Source organism: Pezoporus occidentalis, unplaced genomic scaffold (genome assembly GCF_034315485.1).
Source record: "Pezoporus occidentalis ecotype Australia unplaced genomic scaffold, CSIRO_AGI_Poc_V1 ctg100, whole genome shotgun sequence".
NCBI lineage: Eukaryota > Metazoa > Chordata > Aves > Psittaciformes > Psittacidae > Pezoporus > Pezoporus occidentalis.
Window position 1 is genome coordinate 2,624,609 of NW_026912780.1, and position 15,892 is coordinate 2,640,500.

Consider the following 15,892-nt stretch of genomic DNA (forward strand, 5'->3'; position numbering starts at 1 on the left):
GTTCCCTGCAGCATTTAATCTCCCATTTTATGTCCAGACTTGTTCTGTTTATTTGTGTAGTGTCATAAATGGTGCACTTAGCTCTGAGCTTTATCTTTCCTTCCTGAAAAGTGCTCACAAAGAAGTTGAACATGCATGAAATTAAAGATACACGTCTTTTAATACAGTCTTTAAAGAAAGTCATTCAGATCACACCCTACCCCCCAAAAAAAACCCACCATGAGAGTGTTTAGGATTATCTGTTTATTTATTTCAGTTAAAACAAACATACAATGTTTCATTGAAACTGTGTTGCACTCCCTGCCAACAACTGGAGCTAGACTGCTGGCCTCTAACAAGACGGTGGGTATTTACATATGTACACGGATGTACCGCAGGATGCCTGAATTCAGTGGCCTAACAAATATGTTAGATCCTAAAAGCTGTTAAGTTGCTGCATTCAGGAAATCATCACATCCCTGGTAAATTGTAGCGGAAAAGTATACATGAACCTGAACGATGCTTTTTATGGACCCAAGTAACTCCCGTGTTTATTGCAACATATACATTTGTAATAAATACAATCTTAGTGTTTTCTTACACACCGTAGGCGTAACACATCTCTGCCATTTTTGCAAGCATTACATTTTGCTGTAAAAGAATCTTTCCTTTGACAGTTGTTATACAGATGGACAATGTGAACTACTCCTTGAAATGATGCAACAATCAGTAATGAGAGAGGAATATATACATAAATCCTGGATTCCAAACCTACATTATATACATTTTACTTACAGTATATACACACATACAATTTTATGTACATAGACTATCATAAATATTGAAAAATAGGTTTAGTTTTAATGGATTAATGTTTTATAAATAACATGTTATATTTATGACTGAAATATCATGGAAGACAGTAATGTCTGAGGTGACAAAACAGTGGTTTAATACTGAAGCTGCTCTTTTTAGGTGGTTTGTAATGTAGGTAACTTTTAAGCAGACAGGTTTGGAAAAAAATATGTAATTAAATAAATCATATGTTGGAAACCAACCCAGCCAAGGGGAACTCAACTGTTGCAGGTGGAGAACCAGTCATCGAACAATACAACACATCATGTAAAATCTGGAAATTGCTACATTCAGAGAATTAAGTGACATATATGGTATGGTATGAGGTGCCATCTCAAATATCTTCCTCCTCTTTGGCTGCTGAGAGGACGGTGCAGTAACTTCTCATTTACACCTCCTTGCTCTTCTGTGGTTACGAAGAGAAAGGAGGCTGTTTCTCTCTTTTTAAATACTGGCAAGGGAAGCACTTCATCCCTTATGTGCTACAAATTGCTCAAGGTAGATGTTTTAATCCTCTTCCACCTTTCTGCTGGAGGTGGTTTGCAGAGGAGGAAGAAAAGCTGCCAAAGTACTGAGGAGGTATGTGCTCAGCACTTCTGTGAAGATCAGGTACCATGGGACGGTCAGTCAGCCATGGATGTACAGTACCTGAGGCAGAGAAGTACCTACGGAGCGTTAGGTAGTGCTGACTCCAGGATTGTTAATTGCCAGTTGAGTACCACTGAACTGATAATACAAAAAACAGAAGAGGAGTCTAACTTCTCATTACAGTTTCATACTACAGGCTTAGTGACCAGTACTTACAGTCATGCAGAAGTATCAATACAAAATACCTGCAATTTCTTTTCATAGATTTTAAATGGCTGGGCAGAGATTGACATTATCTGCCAAATGGTGACTGTCATTTAGATTTGTTCCCAATTAATTCTACAAGAGCAAAAAAAGTCTCAGGCGCTGTGTAATCAGTGGATTACAGGCCCTTCCTTGTTCCCTCTGACACAATGACCAAGTGGAACTTAGTAAATCAGGTTCTTAAAGCATCATGTCAGATGAAGACAGCTGACCACATTGCCATGATTATTTCATTAATAATCTCTATCTAGGCTTTTGTACCCAATATTGTTGTGTTTGAGAACCTCTTATATGCCAAGTACGCTGTTATACAAGTGTTATTTCTCTTCAACCTGGGATAAGAATGAAAGGGTAAACATGCACTAAAAACAAAACAGCTAATCACAACCATACAGCACCTGTTTCATCTGCTAGCTAGCTAGGGCTCATAAGAAACTTACCTATTTCTGAAGCAAACAAGTATGAGATGACTATCCAGCCTATGAGGTTATCTTTAATACTATACAGTATAAATTGGAAGAGGAATCCCAGTTGTGTATGTGAAGAGAGTTTGTACCAAGCATGAAATACTGGTGCAGTTATTTTGTGGATTTGACTCAGAAACAGAATAGTCAAGTAATTCAGAATCCATTAACGGATGAGTAATTTGAGAAATACTGTACAGTTTCTGAATATTATACAACTAGTAAACTACATGAGGACCTTTTTGTTTTCCTACAGAGTGTTTCAAGATAGATTGGACAGAAAATAAACCCCAACAAACATTGCTACAGCTGACAATGGACCTTAGTAATAAGAGAACTCCCAGAGGGAGTTTTATATCAATGGCAACATATGCTCCAGTGCCATTCAGTTTATATGTACAACAGGAAAAAAAACCCAACCCCAAAAACAGAAACAACAAAAAAAAAGCAAAAACCCCCCAAACCCTGTTTTACTCAATTGCACTATTGAGTACCTCAAGAAGGGAAATGTCAACGCCAACTTTACAATTCCTAAATTAACTATGTTTTTCCTCAATCGCACCCATTTTAAAGGGTGTTTTTTTAAAGCTTGGAAAATTGGATTTCCACACCATTTTTGGGTACTAAGGTAACTGTAGTTACTTAATTTAAGTAAGCTGACAAATGATTTTCAGGATTTTTTTTCGCTATACCTCAAAGTAAGGGAATTTCATGGGAAGCAGTTATCATTAGAGAATTTTGACTTGAATTGGTTCATTTTCTGGTTTGGTCATTAAAAGTACTTTTTAAAATAAAATTACTTCTAGTTATGCCTCTACAGAAAGGCAAACCAGACTTAATTTAGGACACTGATTTAATATTTTTATGAGCTCTTCTATTTTATTCTTTCATTTGTTTTAGAAAAATGTTTCTTAAAGCCAAAATAGTGCTTTTGAGGTCCATAAGAATTTTTGGTACAAAAAATAATAGTGTTTCTCTCTCTCTCTCATTGGTTAAACACTTCGCTGTAAATTAAAGAGTTATTTCTCACATCAAATGGTTCCATTAGGCACATTCAAGTAAAATAACAAAATATCCAAGTAACAATGACGAAAGCCAAACATGGCTTGATAAAAGTCTACAGAGTTTTCTGTCCATTCTCTGGAATGGAATAAAGTTGTCACTTCCTTCAGCCAGACACTCACGTTGGTCTGATGTTAGCATCCACTTCCACTATGCAGAATAGTTTCTTAAAAACAAGAGTTCGGGTATTCTACAATCAGAAGAACCATCAACAAAGAATCTGCATTTTAAAGGAAGCTGAATAGCTCATTTTCATTCTCAGTAGATATCTGAGTGAACACTGGCATCTGAAGTGGAGCATTAGAGATTAAACCAGGACAGTTAATGGCCATCAGATGCAACATTCTGGGTCCAGTCTAGAATAATCAGCGTCATACACCCAGTCATCACAAGTATACCGCTTAGAAAGAAGAATGCAGCCTGGAAAGAAAGAAAACATAAAGGAAGTGTTTCAGATCCTGCTGCTACACCCATGAAGTCATGTGCATTTATGGCACAAAGTAAAAGAGACACAAGATCATAGTAAACAACAGGCAGTTAGGAACCTTTTCATACTTGGGGTCCTTTTCCAAATAAAAAAGTACATTTATCTCCAGTAGAGCAGACCTCATCCTCAACTGAGGGAAGTTAAATGTAGCTGCTGATAACAGCCAGGGTATGCCACTGCGCTGACTTGGTTCTGACTTAGTGTATCTAAGATTTGATTCTGAGTCAGTATGTCCAAGATAAGTCAGGATGACCCAAACAATTGGTGGAGGTCAGCTTTTATGGGGTAAATTACGTAAGTAAGTCTTGAAAGAAAATTTAAAGGAGAATAACAAGACTTTTTTAGTACAGTTCTTAAGGGTAACCTGTTGAAATTTGGTTCTTGTCAGCAACAGAATGGCCCAACTATTGTTGAGATTGGGGGATGACAGGTGAGAAAAGTCACTGAAGTGAACTGAGCCTTGTGATGTTTATTTCCTCAGTTTTGAGTACCTGTGCAACTCCCATGTGTTAACTAAGATAACATTAAATGCCAGTTCAATGCCTGTCTTCACCAGGACCTCAAAATTCTTGAACTGTTAAGAAGGAAACTCAAGTTCTTCTGAATTAGTACAAGTGTAACCATTCATATTTGGCTATACATACCCCGATCTTTTGCACTGACTTCATTGGTTCCTTCTTCACTAACTTGATATAGAAGGCAGAAGGAAGTATAAAGATCAGCATAGCAGCCGCAGATGCACCTGTATTAAAAAAGCATAGAAATAAATATTCATAAACTGTTGCAACGGCAGTTTCCAAGATTTTTAAGACTACTTGAATCGATGTGAAAATGCTTACCAATGAACCCAAAGATGTCTCGAATAGTAGGGACAAAGATAACAAGCATATTGGTAAAGGCCAGAAGAGCAACTGTAATGGAACAGTGACGCCACCATCTAAACTCCTTCCCTGCCCACAACAGCTGGGTAATGGAACTGCGAATCTGTTGAAGAGGGGAAGGAACAAAAAAACCCAGACAGTTTAGTGTTCATTGTGGAAACCAGTGACTGTCACCTGAATCAGACCTTCCTTCTGAAAGTATTTTAACACAATTTTCCTGAATATTTCAGATTTTAGTAAAACTTGAAAGACATTTGTATTTTTTCTTTTTTTAATACTTATGTCCTTCACTGGAGAGGCAGCTCTGTGTCTACTGCTCTGTTTCTCTTCTCAGTGATTTAGATTTTCAAAGCACAGCCAATAATGGAGTGAAAAATGAGGAAAAACATCTGTCTTGGACAAAAACAAACCCCAGGGATTTTTGTAACATCTAAGGATGCTGCTCAACAACATCCACCTAAATGGCCAGAATTCCATATTCACAATGTACTTACATAAAGAATTTTGTAAGCTGATAATATACGAGTGCCAAGTACTTCCATAAAGGGTCAATCTGTTCCACTTCCCCAGTCAAACAATACCAGGAAAATAATATAACTGAATGTATTTGTATCTACTGCTTTGTAATTGTTGCCTATTCGTTTAATTTATTTGAATTAACAGTATAGAGCTATTTCATCAAGCTTATTAGAATAAATTCTTTTTCAGTTAAGAGAAACATTGTATAATAAATAGGAGTTACCAAATCAGTACATAACTGCAGCAGGGCAAGGGATGAAAACAACAAATGGCAGTAAGAGTAAAAAAAAGTAAATTACTTACTGGGAAAATAACTACAGGTACAGTAAGGGTTACAGCCATAAGTACAGCAAGACGCACAATCAGAAGAAGAACATCAGCACCCAGATAAGCAGAGTAGGTATGAAGCAGTTCTGGTTCAACTTTTCCTATGAAGAAATAACAGTACTTTAATTAGATGTAGTTAACACACTTCTCAGACAAACTGCTTCTGCTCTAAATCCCAAGTAAATTTTACAGTTAGAGCAATATGAATTGAAAGCTTTAACAGCTCCTGTAAGCATGTTTCAATTTTACACAGGGATAACTTGAAGGAACTGTGTCTGTTTTAATCCAATTTTAATTCTGTGCCTTTGGCCTAATTCTACTACTGGTCTCTTTTTGGGTGTACACGTATGAAAGTATTAACCCCACCACCCAACAAACAGTGTATATTTAGAACTTATCGAAGTGCTTGCTTGTTCTAACTTAAAAATAATACTGTGGCTCTGCAGAACATAATTCATTTACAGGAAAGCAAAGAAGGCAGTATTCACCATAAAATGTCAGGTATCCAAAGAGAGCAGCCAATAAATACATGAGGAACATGGCAAAGAAAGATACATAGGACACATTCATCATCCTTTTACGGCTTCGGCTATGAAAAAGAGGAAAAGAAACATTGTTAGCAATGAGAACATACTTTTATATTACTTTTGTTAGTGTAGGGACATTACAGACACATATCCAAGATTTACCTTTTCAGTTCTTCATAGATGGGAAGAATTGCAGGGTGGCACACAAAAGAAAATGTTAGGATTGGGACAGCATAAACAGTCTGGAAAACAAAAGCATCTTTCTTAAATATCTCAATAGACATTAGAAATTCAGTTTTAAAAAATTAATCCATAGATATTTCCATTCTGACTTAGGCACCAGTCAGTTTTTGATAAAGACTTGCTATTCTCTACAACTGAAACTTTGGCAAAAATTAAAACAAGTTCATATTTTCTTAAACCCATACCCTGAGGTACCAAACCCTCTCAAATCTCAGTGAAGTCCAATGTGAGCTGAATGTATTTGCATGCAGAATTATGTTCTGCATCTCACTGGCTTAAGCCATTATAGCCTGATCTTGGTATTGGCTATTACATGCTTCTTCCCCATGTGTGAAGACACCACTGTAATTGGAAGCATTTTGTAAGTCAAGAGTTTGTGAGTGGGAAGTTAAAGTCTATCCCAAACCTTGGCATACATTTCCCAAATGCTTTTGCTATTTACTTCTTCTGCAATCTACTTCTTAAAATGCTTTACTAACTGAAGGAACCTTGAGAGATGCTGTGCTGAAAAACGGGAGATGCATTTATTGCCACTCATCTCAGTCAGGCACCTCAAGCTCCTCTAATTTCCGTGTCTGGAGTGTGGAGACACTCAGTCTACAGGAGGTAAACAGTGCCTTACTCTACTGGAACAGAAAGTCTTAGCACATCTCTAAGTTTACAACTTGGCAATTATTCAAAGGAAAAATGACCTGATTTATCTGCTATGTATTTAGTCTCTCAGATATTTTCAACAGAGAGTCTGAGTTTTAGTCAGTTACCTGTGAATTGAAGATGAAATATTTTGGCTTGCACATATCATCACTTGTTATGTTTTGATCCACCAAAGGCGCCAGTGTCACATTTACTAATGTCATGTTCATGATATCGCTGTCCATAGGACAAGGGATCTGAAACATCTTCCAAATTACCTAGAAATAAAGTCATGTAGTTATTGTTACTTTGACGAATACAGTATGTGAAACTTCTCAGAAACTATCTCATTTCACTCGGAAATGCAGTTTTAGAAGCACTAGAAGTCTACAAGACTATACTTACAACAATCAGAAAGAAGACCATACAAAGTAAGGAAAAGCCACTGGTATAGCCCAAATATCCTGTGTTAAAAGAAAGATACAGAAATCTAAGGTTTATAAACAGAAACACCATTCAAGTCATAACATTATGACAAAATATATTCTGTCAGTGATGTCTTTAGATTGCCATTTTCTTGGTGTTACATAGAACAAGTTAATTATTCATTAACATCTGCTAATCTCAACCCAGAAACAAAAATTCTCACAGGCATATTAGGGTGTATACATACAGTGAGTCTGTAATACACAACTTTATAAGTAACAAAAGAATTCCCACACCAACAACTACGTGAATTGTTTGTTACATACCAAGAATGATTAAAGGGTAAATTCTAACAGAACACACTGTGCCTTTTCCCTTCTGTTTTTACTGATTCACTCAATTTGTAGAAGGTAGTAACTTGAGAAAGTAATTCACATTGAGACTCTCAGCAAGTAAGGTTCCAGTACAGGATTCTCTGAACAAACTGACTTATTCCAATAATTCAATTGTTCCAACTGAACTATTTTATGTATCACTGAATTACAGACATTTCAGCTAAAGTATGTGGTATGAATATTCTGCTACCCCTTGGGGTCTAAAATGAAAATGTGACTTCTGTTTACATTGCAAAGACAATTTAACTGCCCTGGGCTAGCATCCCTGGCTATTATAGGATAGCTTATAACACTATTAGCTAGTAACACTGTTATATATGATTTCACTACTGACCAAAATAGGTCAAACTTTTTGATAAGAACACAAACAAAAGTTACTGCTGAGCCTTGTTCTAAAGAGCTACCATATCTATTGACTTTTTCTTTTCCACAACTACATCTGTAACTTCCAATACCTGTCTTGATTTTTTATTACTATTATTATTTTAAGCTGACTGACAGCAATGACCTGAACACTGATCAGTCCCAAGAGACAAGTTTGGGGGCAGCTGTTAATTCACATGGTACTTCAGGGCTCAAACATTGTATCAACCCATTTCTCCACAGTATTTTCAAGTGTTTTTGATGGTACTCTACCACTTACCTAAATTTTTCAGTAAGGAGAGGGGAAGAATGAGGATGACAGACACCAGCAGCACTAAATAGTCACCGTTAAGATACCATTCTCTGCAGGAAAAAAAAGTAATATTTGTAAATAATCAAAGTATTTAAAAATGATGACATCTGCAGTTTAGTGTTCATTCGAATCTTCTACAACATACGGCTTCTTAAATAAAATGTAGTACCCGATGTCACAAAGAATTACTATTCAACTTACTGGATGGACCTAAAGCCCTACAATCGCTTCTTATCTCACCCCAAACCTGCATTGTGCCTTTCCTTTAGTGTCCTTTTCTAAAATTAATATGCATCTGGAAGTCAGAAGACAGCAACGTAAATGACTGGACATTAAAAAAAAAAAAGTCAACTGGGATCAATCATGGAAAAAATAGTAATTTGCTTAAATGCTGGTTCCCAGCACTCCAGATGTATTGGAATATCAGGGCCCCAGCAGGGTGGTGATCCACTTTTAATGGAAATGAAATTCTGTTGGGCTCCCTGTGGGAGTTCAAAACAGGTGAGAGCTGGAGTTAAGACAGTAGCTCAAGCCCCCTGGCTGGGAAAACTCCAACAAGCACTGGGAGTGTCTTGGAGGCACATTTAGTCCTTTTCCGCAGGGAAACTATGATAAGGACCTCAGATATTTTATTCAATTCATTCCATAAGAAGTAATAGCTATTTTTTGACAAAACATTTTGGTGTGTTAAAGAGATTAACGTCTTCCTTTGAAACACAGAAAAACAAAGTCAGATCTGTGTAAATATAATTTCACTGAACTAACAGAAAAAATGATCTTGAGTATTTCATTGTGGCAGGGTAACTGCTTTCTTCACCTGTTCTACAGAATCATCCTGCATTCTTTAAGCGATTTAAGTACCACTAAGCATCTATTCCAAGATGTTAATATACTCTGTTACGGTATTGTCTTTACAGTATGTATTTTAAAATGGACAGTATACCATCTAGATAAACAAAGAAAACCTAATTAGAAATCTGTGCATTCAAACTCAATTGCTGAATTATAAGCCTATATATGGTAGTGGAAATATGGAATAACTTTTACAGACTTGCTCTGGATTTATGTAGTAAATGCAAAACCAGTTTGGTCATCTCTTTCCCCAGTTTTACGTGGGATAACTAAATGTAAAAAATGTATTTTAGGAAGTTCAGACATGTAGGACATTAACACCACGTACCTTTTGTTGGCTTTCTTTTAAAGTGTAATAGTCTTGTGGTAAATTTGAAAGAAACCACAGCGCAAAGACTCCTTGCATTTGATATAACCGTAAGAACATGCACTGTTACTGTGCAAGCCCCACATGGAGGTCCTCAGGAGTTTCAGACCAAGGACTTAAAAGTTTGTCTTTGCTGAAAAGTAAAGAATGGGATTGTGCAGCTTCAAGACACAGCTGAGCACTTTAAAAACTGCTGAACAAATTTTAACAATGGAGCTAGGATTTGTAATATTGTCTCAGAATTCCAAAGTATCTTCTACAGTAAGCATTATTTTGGGACATTTAAACAGGTAAGTGCTTACATTTTAGGCACCAGGCTGCCAGAGTGGAATCCAAGCCAATGGCAGCCACCCAGACTCCCCTTAAGCAATGCATGGAGACAGTCAGTTAAATGGGGTCCACAATGGACAGAGCACTGAGAACAGATTTACTTTATATCAGTGTACAGCTGCCTAGTGCCAGCCAACAAGAAAACACTTGAGACACAAATCGCAACTTCTTAAGTTTATCTGCCAGACTGGCAGAGCAGCAGCTGTATCCAGCCTGATTCACAGCCTTCAATTTTCCCCCTTGAACTGCAACCAATTTCGAATTACTCTATGATGAGGGGACAATTATAATGACTTGCCTCCCAAGTCCCCTTGTTAAGCACTGGCTAGTCCAGGGACTTCCTTAAAAAGTGGAAAATAAGGACTTGAATTCAGCCAAAGGAGGGAAATGAACCTTCCCAGCAAGGAATTTGTAAATGTTACATTACTGAGTAAATGGGGTGGGTGCATTCTTAGAGTACATTAAGAAAAAAAAAAGAAAAAAAAGAAAAAAATAGAGAAAAAAGATGGCTAGCACTGTTGTCATGACAATATCTATCACAAGCTGTATGAACACCACCAAATGGCTTGAACCCCTTGGGGAACACAGGCAGAAAAATGCCTACCTTCTGAACTCAGGCTTAGGTGTAAGTTGGAGTCTTGAGCTGCTCAGCCCTCTCAAGACTGGGACACTTCAGGACAAGGCACAGAAGTACAACTCTGAAGAGTGAGATTTATAGCACTTAACTCTATCCATCTGAAGTCAGGCATCTTGTTTTAGATAACTGTTTTTACACACCCTCTCAATATAGAGCTATATGATAAATCGTTCTTTGGAGATGCCCAAAACAGGTGTCTAAGCCAGGTGCACTGAAGTAACCACTACAGAGGATCACCTTTCTCCACTGATTATAGCAAGACCAGAGTAATAATAAGCTCAAAATCTAACTTTCAGATGGTATGGTTAGATAAAATGAACCCTACCCAAGGCACCCACTTTTAAAGCTATGCAGGAAAGACACTATGGAGTCAAGGTGTCTCCAGGGCTAAATGGCAATGTGTCCACCATTTTAATCTTGGGCACATAAACTCTGGTTTAGTTCAACGTTTAGTCCCCATGTCTTTCTGGGAGCTGTCCCTTAACACATTCATTACATAACTGCACTTTAGCCTTGTATTTAATGACTTCCCACAATATTAACGCTAGAAAACCCAAGTAATCAGTCCAAAACAGTTGGAATACAATTAAGGAAAGCAAAACAAAAAAAGAACCATGACTGCATTTACATTCCCTTATTGAGAGTATGTACCCACTGGTACATACATTAACACTTACCTGATGTTCTTTACAGAACAGCTTTCTGCAATATGATGCAATACCTGTATTTTTCTACCCCTTCCCCAGGACAGCTGGCTCTAAATGATGTGGAGCACTCAGGGGAAGGACAAACTTACTGTATCTCTGTCTGAGTAAGAAGCTACCCTATGGTGTACCGAACGTGGTCTTCATGTAAATATATATACAGTCTCCGTATTTGTTTCTCCTAATGGTTTCTCTGATGAGGAGTTCTAACACCTACCCTGTGGTCTCTTCGATGTTCATAAATGTCTTGATGACCAATGGTAACTCATATTTCACTATGAAGAGGTAGCTTGACATAGCTGTAGGTGAATAACATCATAGATCATTACAAATATAGAATATGCCACAAGATGCAAGAATCACATAACATGTTTCATAACTTCACTTGAACACAAGCAGTTAATGAAGACATGTTGTGTGAAAAAAAAAGTCTCCAAGAATAAGCAGGGAACAATTAGTATTGACAGTACAAACATTTTAAGATCTTGTCCTCACCTCCAATGTTCTGCATTGTAATTGATCCAGAAGCAGCAAGTTTTCCAGCCATACCAAATGCCTTCATTCCCAACTGTTCATACAATAAAGATCCTAAAAGAAAACAAGATAATCCATTGGAAGGGTGTGTTGCAACGATACCATATGAAACAAATACTGTATGTTTATAAAATAGTGGTTTGCCATACCTCCTTCATTGGCAGTCTTCAAAAGGAGATGCACTGAATATAAAGAAAATATTGAGACAAACAGCAGGAGTATCCTGGGGGAGGAAAACATGCGTATTTTTACTAGCCATAAATGACTTACTGTAACCCTATTAAATAAAGGTGTATCAAACATCAAAATTAATCATGCTAAAATATTATCTTTTAAACCCCTATAGATTCTAAGGCCAGTTGAAAGCATTCTGAAAACCCAACTAATGACTAATTTAGAAAGGATTTTATGCCAAAATTGTTTTTCAGAGGCATAGAGATCAATTGTAGTGTAGGATTAAACAATGTTTATATTCAGGGTTAAGTGGCCTAAGCATCAAAAGACCATTATAACTGGCTACATTTGACATAAATAACAGTGTCAATGAGAATGGTCTTTGTATCATTGTAAGAAACTGTATTTCTCCTGCCTTCCTGTTCTTGTTCAAAAGTAACCATCCATTGCCCATCATAGTTAACCCATCTATTGACCATCCAATTGTGAGTAACTGCAGCTACAGTGAAGATTATCTCTTGGTCTTAAACAAATCAGCTTTTCACAGCTTAAACCTGTGCTATGTCTTTTTTTATATAAAGACGAAACTGCAAAAGCCTTAAAGAACTGACTGAAAATTCAGATATATCAAGAGCTGTGTCTTCAATGGAAATACATTAAAAAATGTTAACGAAAGAAAAACCACCCTTTCTTTGCTCAAGTTATTCTTCACGTGTGCTTACATAGGAATCGCTAGCAGCTTGTTTATCTTCCCCACAGCCTTTACATGCAATACATATTTGCAACATGTAGAATTCGGATCTCTCAAGAACACATCTCTCCCACAACAAATGCACTTCCTGCAGTGGCACACTAGGGGGGACTTCTCAACTGCTGAAGAACACAGTGGAAAATTACAACACATTAAAAAAAAACCCTGGCCTTTCTTACACCTATACAAGCATTCTGCTTTACAGGAAAGCTAAGAATCTGCAAAATGCTGCCCAAAAAATGGCAAGCTCCATCTAGAGTTCCCACATAATTCTTTACATTTTGTGTAATTTTTGATGTTGGCAAGATTAGTAAACACAGCACAGAGAACTGGAAACAAGAACATCTGAGAAAAGCTTTGCAGATGAATGTATGAGGAGTACAGGAAACTTGTATTACTGCGCCAATTCAACACCAACACACGCACACAAATAAACCTCTGTATTTCTGACAGGCAGAGATTAACCAGGATGTAACTGAAACATCAAAACAGGACAGCAAGATGTGAAAGGTTCATTAAACCAGCACAGATCTTGGACCCCTCAGTCCTAAACTTGAATTGCTGCCTACGGCGTTGACAAGATCAGTCAGCAAACTCATCTTGAAGCGCAGTTTCTGGCTTCCATACCGCATCATCCATTGATTTAGTGCTGACACAAGTGACAAGTCACAGCACTGACACAAGTGACTTCACGCAGCCTTCAAAGAATTTACTGCCTTAATCAACTGCATCTGGATCTGAATCTGTAATCTAGTTATTAAAGGATGTCTGTAATGCCCCCAGTGTCATCACAAATCCTCAGTATCATCAGTGATTGACTGCCTTGGAACTGTACAAACTGCACCAAGTTTTGCAAGGTTTATCTTTTGAGTCAGTACTAACACAAATAGATCTGAATGCAGTATCTGGAAATGAAAAGGTAACTAAACGACCTCAGCACCCAATTGTTAAATTGGCAGTTTTGAACATTTTTGTCTTCAGGATCCTTGTTATATGTAAATCTATTCAAATACTGAACCTCACATTCTTTATTTTTCTCTCCTCAGAGATGTTCTAATTACACTGAGTATCTTATATGTGTTGCAGAACATCTTTAGAGCATGAAACTGATGTGTAGAGAAATTAAGTCCCTCTTCTGAAATCATGCTACAAAGTTGTTCATTCAGGTTAGCATCATCTAAATAAGTGTAAGTCTTAGTAAAACTTTAACAAATTGTCATGTATTTAAAATAAAATCCTTTAGATCAGAACTTTACACGCTGGTAATTTCCTCAGGAAACTTGAATGCCACCCCTATATACTGTGAAATGCACGGAAGTAAACCTGACCTACAACTTTCTGGAAATCTGATAACAGAGTAAAGCAAATTTCAGGCTAAACATTACTCTTCACTTGTTCTTGAAAGCTCAGCACATTTATCTATTTCCATGGTAAAAATACAAAGTTCCTTTAAACATACCCATGGATTCCCATTTGCACTCAGACACTGATACTACATGTTGTGTGAGCTGAACTGCCTTCAGTATATGAAAAACATACTTTCCCAAAACATTTAGGTGCAGTGTACATAACTGTTTCTTGATGTAATTTCCAATTACATTATCAGACTCTCATTTTATGCCTGAAAGCTTCTGTCAATACAGACATCGCAATAAAGATATACTGGTTAGCCTACATCCCGCCCTTGCAGGGAGACTGCCATTTTTATAGGTGAAGCTGAAACCAGGTCCCTGAATTGAGTAAAAGCACTGCACTGAAAAAGACTTCTTTACTGGTGTAAAGAAACCTGGTACTTCAGCACAGTGCATCTCTGTTCCTGAACTTAGTTGTGCTTAAAGGAGACCCTGACTGGTAGGATTGGGTCACAGAAATATTTAAGAGTAGGAACAGCCAGGCTTGCAAGAGACAAGCAAAATAATCCTTTTCTGCCTACTTTTTTCTTCTGTTTGCAGCCTGATCCTGTACTTTTTGTGCAATTATCACTTTCACTAATTGAAAGATTTCTGTTGTCACTAGTTTCAGTGAACTCTAAAGGAAACAGCTAATACTTCAGTATTTTAAGTAGCACCTCCCCTTCCCAATTGGATAATGGAATTTTCAAGGGAAGTCTATCAGCTACTCATGGAGAAAATACAGCTAAATAAAGGAAAATTCACTGTAAAATGTTTTGTGGGTTGCAGAACTTGCAATGAATCTGTGTAATTTCTGCAAGTCCTTCTGAATGTATCAGAATCTCTTACAAGCTATAAAATCTTAAAGTGCAATTCTGAACCCTACGGCAATGATGGGTATTTTGGACAGGTCATACCCCTATATCAAGTGTTTTCCATTAGTATACAGCAGAAAGAGTATTTTTGTTTATGAACCAAAAGATACTTACACGAAAAGAGCAATTCCAGTGTTAGCCATGGCATAAGAAAGACCAAGGATGCCACTACCCACAATGGCATTGCTCAGGTTAAATACTGACATTCCAAAGGAAGTAGTACCCGGATGCTGAGAAAAGGAAGAGAGGTAATAGTTAGTGGAAAATTAACACTTATTTTAGAATTAACACAAACATAACATTGGCAAGAAAGGCTCTGGTTTGCAACACCACTTGTATGTACTTACATACTGAGTTTCATATTTCTTCTTTCCAAGATTGGAGTCGAGCAGGAAATTCTGATTTTCTGGATCAATATCCGCATAGTGGCTGTAAAAAACATTGCATCATTAGCGACTGTCACGGGCAACTTGCGCGTTAACTTCCCATTCAGCCGCTCCGAAACGCTTCAAAGGGAAGCCAGAAAACCAGCGGAACGACCAGAGGAACCCCCCCCGCCCCATTCATTCATTCATTCATTCCCCCGTGCCCGGGCAGCGCACAAAGCACCGCGCTGTTTACTTCCGCGCGTCGGCAACGCGTGCCAGACACGCGGCACCTCCCGACCCGAGGCGCCGTTTTAAACTAAAGGCTGCAGCGTGTCGCCGGTGGCCGCGGCCGGGTGCGCGGTGCCGGGGCGCGCCCTCACCTCTTCATGGCAGCGGGCTTGGTGGGGTACGGGTAGCTGAAGTCGTTGCTGTTGGAGCTGTAGCTGCTGCTGTCCTCGTCCGGGGAGATGTTGAACTTGCCCACCTCGGCGCCGCTCATCCTGCCGGGGCCGCTCTTTTGTCCTTGGCGGCGGGGGGGAATCGCCGCGCCTGCGGAGGTGGGGAGGCGACGTCAGTTGCCGCA

At 38.1% G+C, this 15,892-nt stretch overlaps 1 protein-coding gene across 1 annotated transcript; it reads right to left on the bottom strand.

The window, feature by feature from the left end:
- Positions 1 to 228: 228 nt before the first annotated feature.
- SLC38A2 (solute carrier family 38 member 2) lies at positions 229 to 15,858 on the bottom strand. The gene is made up of 15 exons (XM_062612706.1): positions 15,690 to 15,858; positions 15,289 to 15,370; positions 15,056 to 15,171; positions 11,900 to 11,973; positions 11,712 to 11,804; positions 11,434 to 11,515; positions 8,294 to 8,376; positions 7,235 to 7,293; positions 6,958 to 7,107; positions 6,116 to 6,195; positions 5,915 to 6,015; positions 5,403 to 5,527; positions 4,539 to 4,683; positions 4,344 to 4,441; positions 229 to 3,632 (listed from the first exon to the last, which is right to left on the bottom strand). Exons 1-15 carry the CDS (start codon positions 15,806 to 15,808, stop codon positions 3,534 to 3,536), a joined length of 1,506 nt encoding a protein of 501 aa, XP_062468690.1. The 5' UTR covers positions 15,809 to 15,858; the 3' UTR covers positions 229 to 3,533.
- Between the last annotated feature and the right edge of the window lie 34 nt (positions 15,859 to 15,892).